At 45.7% G+C, this 17,340-nt stretch overlaps 1 protein-coding gene across 2 annotated transcripts in view; it reads right to left on the reverse strand.

The window, feature by feature from the left end:
- Nucleotides 1–17,340, reverse strand: part of LOC144770813 (urokinase plasminogen activator surface receptor-like) — a 121,874-nt gene that overhangs the window by 97,138 nt on the left and 7,396 nt on the right. For both annotated transcript variants that reach the window (XM_078655582.1, XM_078655581.1), the window contains exon 2: nt 6,506–6,655. In XM_078655582.1, the coding sequence (XP_078511708.1) occupies nt 6,506–6,655 (150 nt within the window). The remainder of the gene's footprint in view (nt 1–6,505; nt 6,656–17,340) is intronic.

Raw genomic sequence — 17,340 nt, forward strand, 5'->3', positions numbered from 1 at the left:
CAACTACCCCCAATTCCTGTTACTTGTGTTTTGTTCATAGGTACCTGGGTATGACCTGACAAAAAAAAAGCAGGAATACCGGTGTTGCATAAAACTTTAATACTTTATTACTTTTCACACAGTTGCAGCAGCAATAGCACGTTTAAATCTAGTCCTGAAGAAAGCCGCTTATACATGAGTATTGATCAACAGGCTGAAACATGTTGACCATTGAGTGACAGTGGTTCTATATCCATACCACTGTGCTGTTTCATTTTAATCCTGTCAGGTAGAACCCATTAATAAAGTTAGTCATTGATTCTATCTAGGCAGTTTTAATTCACAATCTTATTCTTTCACACAGCGCTGCAAACCTCACTACACCCACCATCTCACATATGGGATCTTTATCCTGCTCCTTACCAAACAAAACATCTCTGTGCTTCTTCCTTAAATCCCGAAGTAGTAGCTCCCAGTGTTGACTAGGTTATCAACACTGGTAAGGAGGACCCATATGATGAAGCATGTCACCTTCGGGTGAGTGAGGGTTCTTATCCTTAAGGGATGTATCCCCCAGTGATTATCACTTGTTGTTAGTTTTCGAGAGAGACAGGGCAATTATACATATTTCGCTCACATACACATGATTGAGACTGTAGGTGTACACTTTGGTATTTACAAAACTGTGTTCACCTGGACAGAGGAGACACAAAGAGAATTCAACGACCTGAAGAACGATATCAGCCTAGCCATACCCCTACAGGGATACGATCCCAAGGGCAGTCGATGTTGACAACGGACGCCAGCGAAAAAGGACTGGGAGCAGTCCTCATGCAGGAAAGGAAAGATGATACTATTGAAACCCTCAGCTTTGCGTCAAGGGCCCTGTCCCCCACGGAACAAAAATGTAGCGTCATAGAGAAAGAGATGCTAGCAGTCGTATGGGCCATGGGAAAGTTCTGCCAGTTCCTATGGGGAACGAGGTTCCTACTCAAGACTGACCACAAGCCTCCAGTCAAGGTCTTCATGTCGAGTGGACACGCAAGCGCCACGCCTTGCATTGCCAAGATGACGCTGAAACTGCTCGAATACAGATACGATGTAGAGTACATCCCAGGAAATAGGAACAAGGTAGCGGACTACCTTAGTAGAGCTGCCGCAATGGAAGAAGCCTCTGACGGCGTAGAAGAGAGGGAGAAGATTGTAGCCTTAACGGAAGACACGGAGAAAGTGATCAGTAACCAGGAGTGGACTGAAGCATATGGAGAAGACCAGGACATCCAAGAAGTCAAAGAATGCATCATACACGGATGGCCAGAAAAGAGACTTTTATGGACAGCACTTAGGAAGTTCTATGAAGTACGAGAGAAACTATCTATTGACGACAAAGGCACATTCTTATACAGAGGTGACAAGGTAGTCCCGCCGACAACGCTAATACCCAACCTGTTAGCGGTACTACATGAGGGACACCTAGGAATCGTAAAGACTAAAATGAGAACAAAACAAATATACTGGTGGCCCGGAAGGGACATTCAAATAGAGAGACAGGTGAGGGGCTGCGATCAGTGTCAAAGGGCTGACAAGACCCTTACTCCCCTGAGACCAGCTTTGGGGAAGTTTGCCCACCCGATAAACCCCTGGGAGGAAGTGTCTATAGACATTTTGGGGCCCATATTAGACACCCAAGGCAAGCCTAAATACCTTTGCGTCATTGTAGACAGGTACTCGAAGTGGCCAGAAGTACACGTTCAGGAAGAAATGGATACTAAAACAGAACTTCTATTCCTCACTTCTATCATCCTCAGAGAAGGCATACCAAGATCCATTTTAGGCATCAATGGTCCACAGTTCACCTCAGAGAAATGGTACAAGTACATGGAGAGGAAAGGCATCAAAACCAAACACACCTCCATATACCACCCCGCCGGAAATGGTCAGGTGGAGCGATTTAATAGGGTCTTAATGGGATCCATCCAAGCAGCCATCACGATGGGCAAGGATTGGGAGAAGGAGGTCCAGAGTCTGATGTGGGCCTATCGCATCACCCCCACGAGCACGGGGTATAGCCCTTTCCAGATCTTGAGAGGAAGAGATCCCTTCACCAAAGATAACCTGGTGTGGAAGGAAAAGACAGTGACAAGCAAATGGTCCCCTGCGGTGGTGTAGCATAAATTGGAAAAGGCCCAAAAGATCTACACTGAACATTACAATAGGAGGAGGAACGTGAAAGAAACATCCCTGGAGAGAGAGGAATGGGTCAGAGTCAAACTAGCGGTGCTGCGGAAAAAAGGGGACAGCAAGTATAGTCAACCCCTACAATTAAAGGAAGTATATGACAGGGCAGCGCTGCTCAGCGACGGGAATGTGTGGTCCCAAGACCGCATGTCCAAATGTAGTAAGATCCTACAATGGTCCCCCCGAAGAAAGAGGGAGAACATCACAAGACCAGATACCACCGGAGGATGAACCTAGAGGCCCGGAAAAAGAAGGTAATCCTGGAGCAGGAGGAAGCTCTGAGGAGCTGGGAGACAGTGATATCCCATTGGCAGAAGAACTTCCCAGAGAGGGGAGCGAGACCCCGCGGAGAGAAAGACCTGGAACTCTAGAGAATAAGGTGGTGAGCACAGCTGAGAACTGCCCCAGGGAAATTACCTCCACTCCGGTAAGACGCAGGCGAGCAGGTAGAGTGGTGGTGAGACCTGCCCGATTTCAAGACTTTGAACTGGGAGAAGGAAATTGACTTACCCCCATGTAGAGACTGTAAGTTTTCTGTTGTTGTGCAAAAAGGGGGAGATATGTAGAGTCGTGCTCTAGTTGTTGCACTCTACGTTGTGACGTAGCACGCGAGCGGCCATTTTGTAGACTCGCTGCGGCAGTGCGAGTCGGGGCGAGATCGTAGAGAGCACCAGACGCCCGGCACTCTCCTGAGATATACATATAAATAAATACTTATCCCTCCACACGATTGGCCTCATGAATCCTTGGGGTGTGTGCTAACAGTGCAACATTACACCGATCACCACAACTTTGCCTTCTCAATCTACAGGACACAAGTGGACTCTTTGGCAAAGGAGCAAAAGCCCCTAAGCAATCCTGAACACAAACGGCTGTTCTAATGGATTTACGCCCAGGCTGTTGTTGTTCGTTGTCGCCATCTACTGTCTGAAAAGTAAACACAGCGGTGGCGACCTCAAAGACCTCCAAGCACTTAACCTAGGGCCAGATGTATCCAACAGTTTTACCCGTTCTGTGTCTATGGGAAAATGTGTTCGTACATCAGGCCCCCACCTCCCCCCACCTAGTGCCTAGAAACTGTGCCGTGGCACTGATATGCATTGTGTCCCACAGAACGGCAGGATTGTTTTGGGAATCTTATTTCAGTTCAACACCTGTGCTGGACTCTCGGGGCTTCCACCAGGGTGTTTTACATTCCAAAATGTAGGAAGAGAGGGCTGGGAAGAGGGGGCAGGAAGAGAGAGCAGGGACTCGGAGGAAGACAAAGTGGACGAGAAAAAAAAGACGGGTAACAAGAGAAATGGAAGCGAGAAGAAGGAGAGGAGGAAGAAGAGATTTAGAAGAGAGAGGAAGGAAGGGAAATAGGGCAGATAAAAAGGGGGCGGCGCAAGGAAGAAAGGGAGGGGGTCGGGGGCGACACTGACTTTCATACCCTCATATGGAGATATCGGACGCTAAGATTCCTTCCTTCAAACAAGCCAGATAAAAACATATCTGATGAAATGTCGCCACCATGTGGAATTCAAGGGGACATTCATAAGATGGTAAAAGTAGCCATCTGTCTACACTGGACAGTGTTATATACCCAAAGGTGGAGCGACAGCTTGGAAGAATACATAGCTGGCATCCTTGAAAGCTTAAGGCATACAGAATCTAGACCGAAGACTGTAGAACACCTAACTCCAGGCGACAGCACTGTAGAACACAATAAGAGCACTGAGGCAAAGCAGAAACATGCAAGGCCTCAGCTGTCAGAAAAACACACTCAAAGCATTGAGATAAAGCTGCACAACATGTGTCCTCAGGGCACAGTAAAACACAGTCAAAGCCCTGAGATAAAGCAGCGAAATATGGGGCCTCAGGTGACAGTAAAACACACTCAACCCTGAGATAAAGCTGCAGAAAGATGGCCTCAGGTGACAGAAAAACACACTCAACCCTGAGATAAAGCTGCAGAAAAGATGGCCTCAGGCGACAGTAAACAAACTCAGCCCTGAGATAAAACTGCAAAGTACGTGAACTGAGGTTACGGTAAAGATCGCCCAGAGGTAAAGCTGAAACCTACCTGGAATCAGGCAAAAGTACATTACTTTAAGAACTGAGCTAAGGTGCAGAGTAGTGGGCCTCAGGTGACAGTAACAGTCAGAGCCCTGAGATAAGGCTGCAGATTACCTAACCCCAGGAGCAGTGTGATACACCCAGAACCCTTAGATAAAAATGATATTTACCTGGCCTCAGGTGACCGTATACCACACTAAGATCACTGAGACAAAGCTGAAAATTAGCTGACCTCATGTACCATTATAACATATCTTGGGGCATATTTAGATGAAAATGGTGCAGCGATGTGCTGTAAGCAATGTCGCTGCTCCAGGCTGAGTCATTTTCAAAATGCAGGGATGCGCCGTATTAACAAGAATACGGTGCAGCCCTGTGCTTACCCCTGCTCCAGCACTACAAAAGCTGCCTAGCACCAACACAGGCAGCCTTGCACCATGATGCAAGGGTGATTGATTGAAGGGATGTTTGTGTTTGTGCAGGAAAGGACTCCTTCCGACACATAAACAATCTATGGCTTTTTGCTCCTTCTTTGTGTGGTGCAGAATGCAGCACACATAGAAAGAGCAAAAAACGAAGAGAACTAAAGTATTTCTCCTTGTTGCACCACATTAACGCCTCCTTTTGATAAGTGTTAGGTTTGGTGCTGCCTCACATTTACAGATCTTTGTAAATCTGGGGCAGTGTCGAAAACCCATGGGTTTTACTGCGAATGCCCACAGCAACACCCACTTCACGCCCCTTTGCCACAGAAAACTGCATTGCAAGGGCCAGATTTACAAGGCTATGTTAAGCCATGTAACGTCACCGGAGCACCACCGGAACGTCAAATAAATAGCTGCTCCGGTGGTGCTAGGGGCTTGTAAATATGCCCCCTTAGAGTCCTGAGATACGTCTGCAGGACACATGGCATGAGATCAGTATGACACTTAAGGGCATATTTACATGGAATTGGCACAGAACGCTGCCACAAGCAATTTTGCTGCCCGATCTGCGTAGTTTTAAAACTGAAGGGATGCGCCGTATTTACAAGAATGCAGCACACTCCTGTGTTACCCCTGCACTGGTGCTAAAACAGCTGCCTAGCACCAACGCAGGCCCTCTTGCACCATTGTGGAGGGTGTTGGTGATGTGATCATATTTCTTCAGGCCCTAGATGAGCAGTGCTGCAGAATGTAGGGTGACCTTAAGGGGGGCCAGTGTGGAACAGTACATTATCATCAACCCGAAGTGAGAGTAGAAGGGCTTCTGCAGTCACTTTCTGGAAGAAATATTTTCACATTCTTCAGTATTGAGAGCTGGTACCAGGCCGTCTTTGTGTTCTTCTGGAAATGTGTTCCTTGAGGTTGAGGTTGGCATCCTGGGTGAATGTAAGTGACTTGGCATTCAGTGAAAGTTGGGGTTCCAAACCATCAAGCTTCATGGTATTGAGCCTGGTTTGTACTGTTTCTTATTTTTTGTTGTTTGCAAATAACAGGAATTCTGAATTAGCTGGGTTGAGTGGCAGATATGCGCTGGAGATTCAGCTCTGGATGGTGTGCAGACAGTACATGAGGTGTTGGATGTCTGAAGCAGACGAGACTTTCAAGCAGAGTTGTGCATCATCCGCATATTGGTGAATCTTGATGGTGTTATCTGTGCGTAGAGCTCAAAGATGCTCAAGGTAAAGGATGAGGAGGAGGATGATAGAAGACAGCGTGGAACGCTGGGGGACTCCTCATGTGAAATTGATCTTTTGGGACCTGGGAGTGCGATTTGATCAAACTGGCGTTAGTTGGAAAGGTAGGAGGAGGACCAGTGAAGGACTTTGCCAGTGAATCCCATTCAAGACCCCAGGATGTGTATGAGGGTGGAATGGTTGACTGTACTGAAAGTGGCTAAGAAGTCAAGGAATATCAGGAGATGAGGTTAGCTTCATTTGTGGTTAGGAGGGCATTGTCTATGATGTGTAGGTCACAGTCTCCGAGCTGCAGCGTGACCTGACGCTAGACTGGTATTCGTGCAGGAGATGGCTAGCATTCATATGATCTTGGAGTTGAACATTGGCTGATTTTTATAAGTTTATAATGAGAGCAGAAAATACGAACCTACAAGTACAAACATGTAATATGCAATTCGCTAAGTCAGCAGTGAGCAAACGGCTCTTGTTTATACATGACGGGTTGGCTACTGTACATCCTCCCACAGCCCCTTCGCTCTCCCTCCCCCACTTCCAGAGAACAAGCTGTACCTTCTTTGAGCGAGCCCGCGATTGACATCTCAACACAGTGGGCCTCGCCTGCACTGCACCGCACAGTGGGTAAGTTCTGTCCCCCGCAGAGGCTGGGGTCACCATTGCACACCAAGCAGTCCAGCTCGCCAGGCATTTCGATGTCTTTGGCTGAAAGAGATGGGAGAGGTTTAATTAAGAATCGCATCAGTGTTCCTGAAGACTGTAGTCCATCATGATGGCCGTCTAGACAACGAGGGTCAATCTCTCGACACCATGCAAACCTACCACCTTGAAAGTGTGCCTGAGCTCTACACCTTCCCTTTAGGGAGACAAATCTGCAATGGTGCTGCCATCATGTCCAGCACACAGAAGGCGATGAGAGGCTGCTTGTAGTAAGTCTAACACTGGCAATCGCTTGGAGTAGCAGTAACGCGCCCGCCCCCAACCAGGGACACCCCTGCCGTCTGCTTTCTCGCAGCACGAGAAGCAGAAAATAAAATGGTATTTAAAATACCAATTTATTTTCTGCTTCTCACACTGCGAGAAAGCAGTGGGGCGGCGCTCCAACGCCCTCATTGAGCAGCCACCACTGGGTAGCACTCCATGCTTTGTTTGCCCACCATGCCACACCAGTACAGACCCAGCCATATGCAAATCAGTCTGACCCTGTGCCTCATGGGAACAGTCCAGCCTGAACTGCCAGGCCAGATCCTCCCTGTACCGGAAACAAGCAACTCAGGACTGGTTTCACCCTAGTTATGGGCTCATCCACTGGATGCAGCGTGGTTCTACTCACAGGTGACTTTGCTTGCTCGGGGATCCGAGGGTTGTAGCCTGTTTCCTCCCTATTTCGGCTGGGGTTTTAGCAATAAGTAAGGTTGCTCAACAAGACTGGAGTACTGGACAGAGGGCTGACCAAATCAATCCCATCGCTGGTCCTCATTTGAGATAGACTAGGTTCGACATTGGAGCCTGGTTTGTGTCACATCTTTTCACTCTTATTAGAGCTTGCACTGCATCCTCCTGTGAGCTCACTGAGAGGAAGGGCATCTTTAGAGCATCCATCTCTCGCCAACATCATTCAATAAGCAGGTTAATGACCGCTCTAAATCACGCCTTCTTCCTGTAGCTGAGATGTGTTGTGATACCCTGCGGGGAAAAAGGCTGCGGGATTTTGACATAGATTCCTAACGGTAAACAACGTTTACCCTGAAACTTTTTCTCCGCATGGAATCACAACACGGTCGTCACAACGACAGCGTTGTGATTCCGCATACCATTACTCCGTAAGTCGGAACGACTTGCGGGGGGGGAGGTGTTGGATTAAAAATCCAACACCTTCCCTAGTGTCCGCACAGACTGGAGTTGGAATAGTAAATTATACGATTCCAACATCCAGACCCCCCCTCCGCAAGTCATTTTTCCGACTTGCGGAGTAATGGTATGCAAAATCAAACGCGGTCGCTGTAACGACCGCGTTGTGATTCGCTGCGGGGAAAAAGGCTGCAGGATTTTGACATAGATTCGATTCTAACACAGCCATGTTCCCTCTACTCGTCTGCCATATTTTCCTCGCTTCCTTCCTACAGGGTTGACTCCCCACCCTTTAGGGGGTCACAACCAGCATGCCTAGCGTCACACATGCAAAGATATGATCTCTGGTATACGGAACAGCTTTTGTATGCACACATCACCCTCACCCTACTGTCACCACGTATCTTCCTAACCAGTACATGTGAGACAGTCATTGTCACGTGCATCTAACATGCCTCCAGCATTCCACAAGGGGGCGTCATCAGACATCCAGCAGCACCCTACACCACACAACACTACCACTGACCTTCAGTCCAGATTCACCTACCAATGCCCATCTTCAGATAGCACACACCACCCCTCAAACACCAGGCACACAACATGACACCAAGAAACTTTAGTGCTCGACGTGCTGCAAATCAACTGCACGATCACACCATGAATTAAATTACACCCTAGAAACGTGCAGATGAGCTAATCATGAACATAAAGCACCCTAATGCGCACAGCATCACACCACAGTATCAGCTGGTAAAACTCTCATCACCACCCTTGTCCTCTCCAAAACCGATTATTGTAATGGTCTCCTGCTCAACGCCCAAGAAAAAGTCCTCAATAAACTTCAATCAGTCCAAAACGCGGCAGCCAGAATTTTACTTGGCATCCCCAAATTCAAATCCATTACATCTGCCATAGGCCAGCTCCACTGGCTGCCTATCAGAAGCCGTATCAAGTTTAAGGCACTCGCATCGCTTACAAAGCTATCAACAACTCAGGGCCCCTCTTTCTAAAAAAAGCTTTCTTAATGTATGCCCCTAACAGACCCCTCCGCTCCTCCTCAGCCCACCTCTTACCGGTCCCGCGCACAAAAAAATCCTGGCTTTTTAATAAATAATTCGTTATTCCAGCGCCTCCCTTGTCCTCATTCATAGTCTACAAGCGCTGAGACACCCCAGGGTATTTGCGCGCTATACAAATCTCCTAAACATAAACATAAATCATAAGACATCGCCTTTTGTTGTGATGCGTAAATAAACAGCAGTTAACCCCCACAGTCAGGAGATAGACTTCCAGGCGCTTCAGCACACCCACCCATACACGTTCAACACCATAAAAGGTCTTCCTGGCCAAACTAATTTTATTTTCACAATAACAAACAAAAAAAAATTTAAAACACACCACTAGACAAACTCTACTAACCACATAAAATCAAACACCAGTAAATGTACCCACATTATCATATAATGGTTCCTCCAGTTTGACTCATGGCCTTGCCTTAAACGCACAAAATGGCATCGATATAGAAAATAGAATCCGATGCCATGAGACTGGTGACCCGCGCCACAGAGATGAAAATAACACAGCATAACATTATGGCCGGATAAAAAGTTGCATGATCCTAGGGTAACAGGAAAATCGCACGTGAGTTTGCCGTTACGGTGTAGAAATGTTGCACCAGTACAGAGAAATTACAATTAAACCCCCATGAAATGAAAAATTACCATCTGAGACAGAAAACCACACAGGGGATTTCCCCTTCAATGCTGATTACAACATGCACTTACCACCTGCTTTGAGTGGTTGGTATCTGTGTGTGTGTAGGGTGGTGGGTGAGGTGGAAGGTGTGGGGGAAGAGAGCGGTTTGGGAAGTAGAAGAAGGAATCTGGAAGTATTTTCCAGCAGGGGAATGTATTGTATGCGCCCAACTTGTCACAAAAAAACACAGAAATAAAACTTGGCTGCTGCTGCTTCAGACAAAGTCTCCTGATATTTACCCGACATGAAAATTAAATTTGCCATATTTTATCTTTTAATTGTCCATTGGAAGCCATGCATATTATTAAGTCAGATACCACAAGCTGGCTGGTATTCGCTGTTTCGAGGTTTTTAATGTTTGTGTGGTGGAAAAGGTAAAAAATGGGCAAACTTGTTCCTGTGTTGTAGCACAGATTCAGTGGTATCCTTGTTCAGACGCAGGCTCTTTTTTTATGGAAAATGCATAAGAGTGTCTTATTGTATTTTATAAATCACTTTTAATGGTTTTATATTGCTGGACTTTTTAATGGTATATTGATTTTGTATTGTATTTTAAGATGTGAATGATCATATTTTTGATCGATCCAAATAAATACAAAATAAGGCGCATCTAATACCTAAGGGTGTCTAGGCGATGGTCAGGTCCCCCATACCTAACAAAACCAAGGGCCTCATTGACATAAAAAATTACGCGCCGGCGAAAGCAATCTTGCTGCGCCGAGCTGTGTCATTTTAAAAGCACAGGGATGCATCGTAATAACAACAATACGAGGCATCCAAAGAATACAGCAGACAGTCTTTTTTTAAACTGTATATCCTGTGGGTTATTAAATGCACGACTGCAGGTGAGCTTACCATTATTTTTTTAAATACTCTGAGCTGGAGCTGCACGCCCTCCAGCTGGAGTGTGGGGAGTGTTTGTTGTTGGTTACATGGGTTCATTTTGTGGCCTGTAGAGTGTAAAAAAACAGACTTATACACACAGTTTTTTTTTAAACAAATACTGTATTTTAAATATTTTTGTGAAAATAAATATTATGCATTGCCATGTCTGTATTTATAAGGATTACTTTGGAATATGGGTCTTGAGAAATTATTGTGGTGACTTTTTGACAAAGTCAATGGGTCTGCTTTTTATATCTTGGGCTTCTGAGTCTTTCACAAAGCCAATAGGTCTACCTTACTTAAAATAACATCCCTTTATATTGTTAGTTTACATTAAAAAAAACTCAGAATTTCATTGATCAAAACATAGGTTAAAGTGGTTATATAGTTATGTCAAAATGTCAATTAAAACATAATGTTTTAAACTAAAAAAAAACACTGGCATTCACCAGTTACAGGTAACTGAGTAAGTATAACTCGCACCCTTGTCATGTACTGCTTATGACCTCACATATGACAACACTCGTGACATCTTTTATGGCATCATTAATAACGTCTTTGATGACAAGTGGAAGGACAATTGAGGACAACTCTGTGTTGTGCATGTTCATATTGGTGGTTTGGCAGAATGGGGTGTTTACTGCTGCTCCCATTTGCATGTTCAGGCTGAGATCCACATCACACAACACTCAAAGTTTGTGGTTCTGATTTGACAGGCAGATGTTTGGTAGGCGGAGAAGGCAGGGCATTGTGGTTATTGAGGAGGTCACCACGAGAATTTCTGTGTCTTCTGCACCAGGTCTGCTGTTTATTTTGAGGCTGTCTTCTCTCTGTTCTCAGACAACTATATTCTGGCAGCAACACCAAATTTCATTTTAGGTTTTTTTCACGAATTGAAATCACACTTGGAAACGGTGCTGACTTGATCTGCAGTCACAGCTTTCTGTCTCCTAGCCACATCTTGGGGGATATTTACAAGGGGATATCGCCACCAGAACGTCACTTTTAGCGATGTTCTGGTGGCGATTTGTCCTCCATTTTTACAAAGCGCCATTAAGCCACTTTTGAGGCTTAATGCCGCCTTGTAAATAAGATCCCTTTACATGCATCATTTAGTGTGATAGGGAGTGGAAAGGGTGTTGCTCTGGGCGTTCCACTGCAACACCCATTGCTTTTGTATGCTGCCCCAGATTTACAAGGATGTGTAAATCTGAGGCAGTGCCATAAACTAACGCCATACAAGAGCAGCCATTAGAATGGTGAAACGAAGCGAAACGCTTTTATTTCTCCTTGTTTTTGCTTTTTCAATGAGTGCTGCATTCTGCAGCACAGATAGAAAGAGCAATATACCATTAATGATTGGGTATGTGCAGGAAAGTGTCCCTTCCTGCAGGTAAACAATCATTAACTATTTGCTACGTCTTTGCGTGCTGCATTCTGCAACAAATCACCATTAGTGATGTGCAGGAAGGGACTCATTCCTGCACCTAAACTATCATTCAGTGCAACGCAGGCATCCTTGTTCTCTGGTGCAAGGGTGCCTGCGTTGGCGAGAGGCAGGTAAATTTAGCACCAGCACTAGGGAAAACACAGTAGTGAGCCGTATTCTTGTGAATACGGTGCATCCCGGTGTTTTGAAAATGTGGAGCACCCCCTATACCAGCTTAAGGGGGGGGGGAGTCCTTGGGACAGAATAACTGCGTATACAACTGTGTGTCAAAGAAGCTGAAAATAGTGACAAAAAGAATATAATCTATTTAAATGTAAAAGAAAAAATAAGTTTGAGGCAAAGGCATTTCGATAGCAGGACAGAAGGAAAGCAGAATGCAAATAAGTAAAGAAGGAAAGTTTTTAAAAAAGCATGATGGAACATAAATACAGACGAAAAATAGAAAGAAGGATTAATAAAGGAAAAAAGGAAGGGAGAGGGAAGAAAAGAATGAAGTTAGAAAGAAGGATAGCAGGAAGAAACAAGCATTTACAATGCAATGGTTTCGCCTTTGGAAAAGTTAGAGCTATTGGCATTGCTCATGACATTTCTTTTTTACTTATAAATAAATGGCATTGTTATTTACATTGCCAACAGCTAAAATAGTTTATTATTACATTGTCTTGCAGTTTTATATAGCGCAAACTAGACCTGCGGGTAGAGGAGCGCTGTGCATGACACCAGCTACATTACACAAGGACACATTCATTACTTCCGGTGGCATTCGTGGCAGTTGTGATGCCCATGAGTTAGCAAGAAGTAAATAAATGGTGGGCAGAGCACTAATGGTCGTCACTGTCTGTGAGTGGCGCTGATGAGTGTCCGAAGTAGGCACTGGTTGTCCAACCTAAAGCAAGCTTGAGGACAGTCGGCCCTCAAACGCTCACGGGTTATCAGGCAGACACGTGGGTAATCGCGGTGTGCCCACGCAGGAGCTGGCCGGGTGGGAACAGCTGACTCTTGTGGAAGTGAGAGTAGTTGGTTCCTGTTGTGAGTTTCAGGGCATGTCCCGGTGGGCGGGTCACGAGTTGGGACTGCCTGGCAGACTGCAGTGCACTTGTGTGCGCTGCTTGAAGCAGGAGGGAGTGATGGGCAGGATGGGCAGGGCACAGTCTAGAGCTGGCCCTTCTGGGCAGAGAGGGAAGCGGCCACAGGTGGGCAGGGCCGGGCGTGTGTACGGAGGTCACACTGGTGAGCAGTGTGCGTAGCTCCAGCTAGCACATTTCACGAGTGCCAGATACACCCTTAATATTCACGGATACGACGTGTGCAGCTGAGGAAGAGACGACCGAATCAGACCAACAACTCCTCCCCTCATGACGGAACCCAGCATGCTGTAAGAGAGGTGGATGGCTGCAGCAGCCCTGTCTAGGCTTCAGCGTCATTTTATGGGGAACCTGCGCTGCCGTTAGTTTTCTGGTCTCTGCATGTTGACTGTGTGACCCCGGTATTGATACTTTCCTTACTTCTCCTCCAGTTTGTTTTATAATCTTAGCTTAGACAGTTGTGTTCTAATTTTATCTGTGTGTTTCATAATTTTACATTCATGAAAGTAATTTGTGTCGTTTTTTTACACTTGGGGACATGTGCCACAAAAATGCCAGAGAAAACCTTCATTGTGAACCGCTAATTTACATAAGACAGGACCGCCATGTAGCATGCTTGCAGCCATTGGCGTAGCGAGCCCTTTAGGCTCCCGTGGCTGTTACTGCGTTCCGCCAGTGAAAGGGGTGGGGTGTGCTGGCGAGCATTTTCTCCATGAGGAGCGGGAGAGGCTTGTTGTTGCCGCCCCGAGACGACAGTTGATAGCGGGGGGAGGCCACCACCCCCCTACTCCCCCCCCAAAAAAACTTGTGCCACACCAAGAGTGAAACCCCCATCACTCTCCCCCCCTCCCCCCCCCCCAAAAAAACTGCGCCACCGCTTGCAGCATAAGACGGGGTCCGTGCAGCATGCTTGCGGGGTGGTGCGATGTGCAGTATCCACAGTGCCCGGTCCCTGTGCCAGGACATCATCATGTGATGCAGCTCATTACCCCGTGACCGTTCTGCTTACAATGCCGGTGCCGTGCTGTCTGGTAACCTCTTGGCCTAGAGCTGCACAAGAGATCTGATGCCTCGTGCATCCCACACCAGGGAACGGAAACGGCGCTTCCCTGGAATTCCCCATAAAAGATATTCAGAAGTTGTCCCTGGATCCGACCAGGGGATTTAATCCAGAATGGCTTTGCTTTCACTTTCCTCTGGCTGCAGGCCATGGAGGCCTAGGAACAGCTAGAGAACAGGCTGAACACTAAGGGGAGGCGACGCAAGGAGCGGGGGGGGGGGGCAGGGGTGGGAACGGGCCTACGGAGAGGGGGGGGTCGGGAACGGGATAAAAACAAAAGGAAACAGAAAAAAGACATTAAGAGCAAAAACGTCAAAATACGTAAACATACAAAGGGAAAACACATTTATAAAGAAAATGCTCCTTATCTGATCGCTTCGTGGGAACTTAAATCTTGCAGCCAACTCCAGCAACAGAAACTTGTAAAAAGAAGAAAACAGGCCGACTCGAAAAAAAAAAATAACACCCACCCACCGCCGCGATGACAGTTCAGAAGTGAGTGGAGAGGGAAAAAATCGCGGGAAAGCCCACGAATCTGGTCCGGCCTTGACGGACAGATCCGGCTTCCAATGGCTAGCCTCCATTTATGGAGATAGCCAATGGGAGCCGGGGGACGTTCCTATAGCCCATATTGTAAACATTAGGATTTCGCCTGTGCGAACTGCTTGCGTAGTAACACCAGGCGAAACCTAAAAAGGAACGAAGAAATAAAAATAAGAGATGGAAGGAAAGAAAGAAGGAAGGCAGAATAATAGCATGTAAAGTAGAATTCAGTGACAGATGGAAAGACAAAAAAAGGAAAAAAGAAAAACGAATTAATGAATGGAAGGAATACAAAAAGAAAGCAATATGAAAAGAAGGGTCCAAAGGAATTACAGTAGGGTGATAAAAAGAAAGGACGAAATAAGAAGAGAAGAATTGAAAGAATGGAAGATGGAAAGCAGCAAAGAAAATTAAACAAGAATGTTGAGAAGGACAAAAAGCTAGGAAGGTGTACACATGAAATGAAAAAAGAATGGACAGAAGGAAAGGAAGATTAAAAGAAGAAATAAGGAGAATGGAATGGAGGAAATAAACTAATGGAAGGTAGAAAATAAAGATAGAGGGGAACAAGGAAAGAATGAGAGTAAGAAGTTAATACTGCTAAATGAAGCTCTACTCACAGGTGACAACAACCTGTGCTATTGCGTCTTTATCATTCAAGAAGGGGCTGATCACGTCGGGGCAATTTTAGGACATTTCTAAACAAAGGGTTTCAAACTTACACGGGAGTATTTGAGAATCCGTTGTTGATCCGGTGCCAGTGACTAAAGTTGTTCAGGAAAACAAAGGTCCTAAGCAATTTCAAAGATATACGACACCACCCTCTACATAAGGTGGCTGATCCTGTCATTGCAACAGGAATTCTTCCAAGCCCCAATTGAAAACGTTTACAGCTTATAGTGGTAACATACCCTATCTGCACCCTGAACGACAGAGCCCGGTTAATCGAGGCGTATTATTGTTTTAGCCAGGCAAAATAACCTTGTTTAGTCCTGATGATGATCCCACTGTAATTTGAGTGCTGGATCGAAACTTCGACTCTCTTAAAGTAGACATACAGTTAACCCATGTGAATTTTTTTGTATGTACTACACTGGCAAACACTTCTAACACTGATTTAAAAAGTGTCCAGATTGCTCAATTTCTTTTGCCTGAAAATTCCTTTTTCTCTCCACACTATTTCTTTTCTCCACTGTGTTTCCTGTCCGAGTATGGTACAGGATTGTGCCCTATGTCTATGAATTGATGTTCATGTATTAAGGCTTTATAATTCTATGATTCTCTTTAAAATAAAACTCCTTGTCCGGCTGGACATGGACAAATGTATAGCAGCATATCATGGTCTATATATCATTGCCTTATATCTTTGAAATTGCTTAGGACCTTTGTTTTCCTGAATTGTCTTATACCCTCGGTCCATAGCTACCTTCAGGGTCCCCCTTGTTTCCCTTGAAAAAAAAAGTGACTAAAGTTGGACACCCCTTTTAACCTAAGAGTAATAATGCCTCAGGTGGAGGCTTCCTATCTTTATCATGTAATCCTACTACCAACACTCAATAAAGTATTACATTACCAATCACCCATAGACTTAGTTGGCCGTATTAAATCAATTTTCACTAAATACATTCTGGGGTTTAATCCTTGCTTGTTAATGATGTTCTTATATTAAGTTGCCCTTGTAATTACCAAATGCTTAGAGGAGGTAGCCGACTGGATGTCGAACCACTGCCTCAAATTAAATGGGAGTAAGACAGAGGTAATGGTGGTGGGTAAAGCACCCTCCATCTGGTCATCTGCTTGGTGGCCAGAAGTACGCGGCCAAGTCCCGCACCCAAAATCAGAGGTAAAAAACCTTGGAATCTGGTTCTACTCCAAATTGTCTTTCAACAATCAGATACAGAAGGTAGCGGGGAAGTGTTATGGCGCCATGAGAACACTAAGAAAAATCATAGATCTACTTCAATCTAAAGCCAGGAAAACCCTAGTGCATGCAGTAATTACCTCACAATTAGACTATGGTAATGTGCTGTACTTGGGCGCATCCAAAAAAGGCCTTGCCAAACTGCAGAGCGTGCAAAATGGTGCGGCACGTCTGGTTTTCGGCCTTCCAAGGAGAGCTGACTCGAAGAAAGCCCTGTCCACCTTACACTGGCTGCCAGTGGAGAAGAGAACCATGTTCAAAGCACTGTGCTACTGCCACCGCATGCATCCTCTCATATAAAAGCCCAAGATACCTGCAACAATTGCTGACTAAATATACCCCAGGACGAAACCTGAGATCTAGGGACATGGCATTAGTAAGCATCCCAAGAATATTCAAGGCCCGTATGGGGGCTCGTTCTTTTAGGTACTTAGCAGCCGAAAGTTGGAATGACATGCCGATTACCTTAAGAACAGAGCCTAATGAAGGCCCATTCCGCAAGCAGCTGAAAACATGGCTGTTCGCAAAAGCCAAGGACGGCACGAACTAAGGACCGGGTAAACCAGACTTTCGCTCACTTAGATATGTCTCAGCGCGGGGACACACCATTGGTGTAACCAGGCGCTCTATAAATGAAATAAATAAAAAGCGTACAACTGGGTAAAAGTATTTTCAGTGTTCCATAATAGTAAAACAGAAAACCTTTTTAAACATAGGTATTTCTTTGTGCTTCAGTTGGGTTTGTCAGCACAAAGGACACTCCCTGCTGAGCCGCCGTGACATTCAGCCCACGGCGGGTGTCACCAGATAGGGGTGTGTGTACTAATTACCATCTTCATG

Source organism: Lissotriton helveticus, chromosome 7, assembly GCF_964261635.1.
Source record: "Lissotriton helveticus chromosome 7, aLisHel1.1, whole genome shotgun sequence".
Lineage (NCBI taxonomy): Eukaryota > Metazoa > Chordata > Amphibia > Caudata > Salamandridae > Lissotriton > Lissotriton helveticus.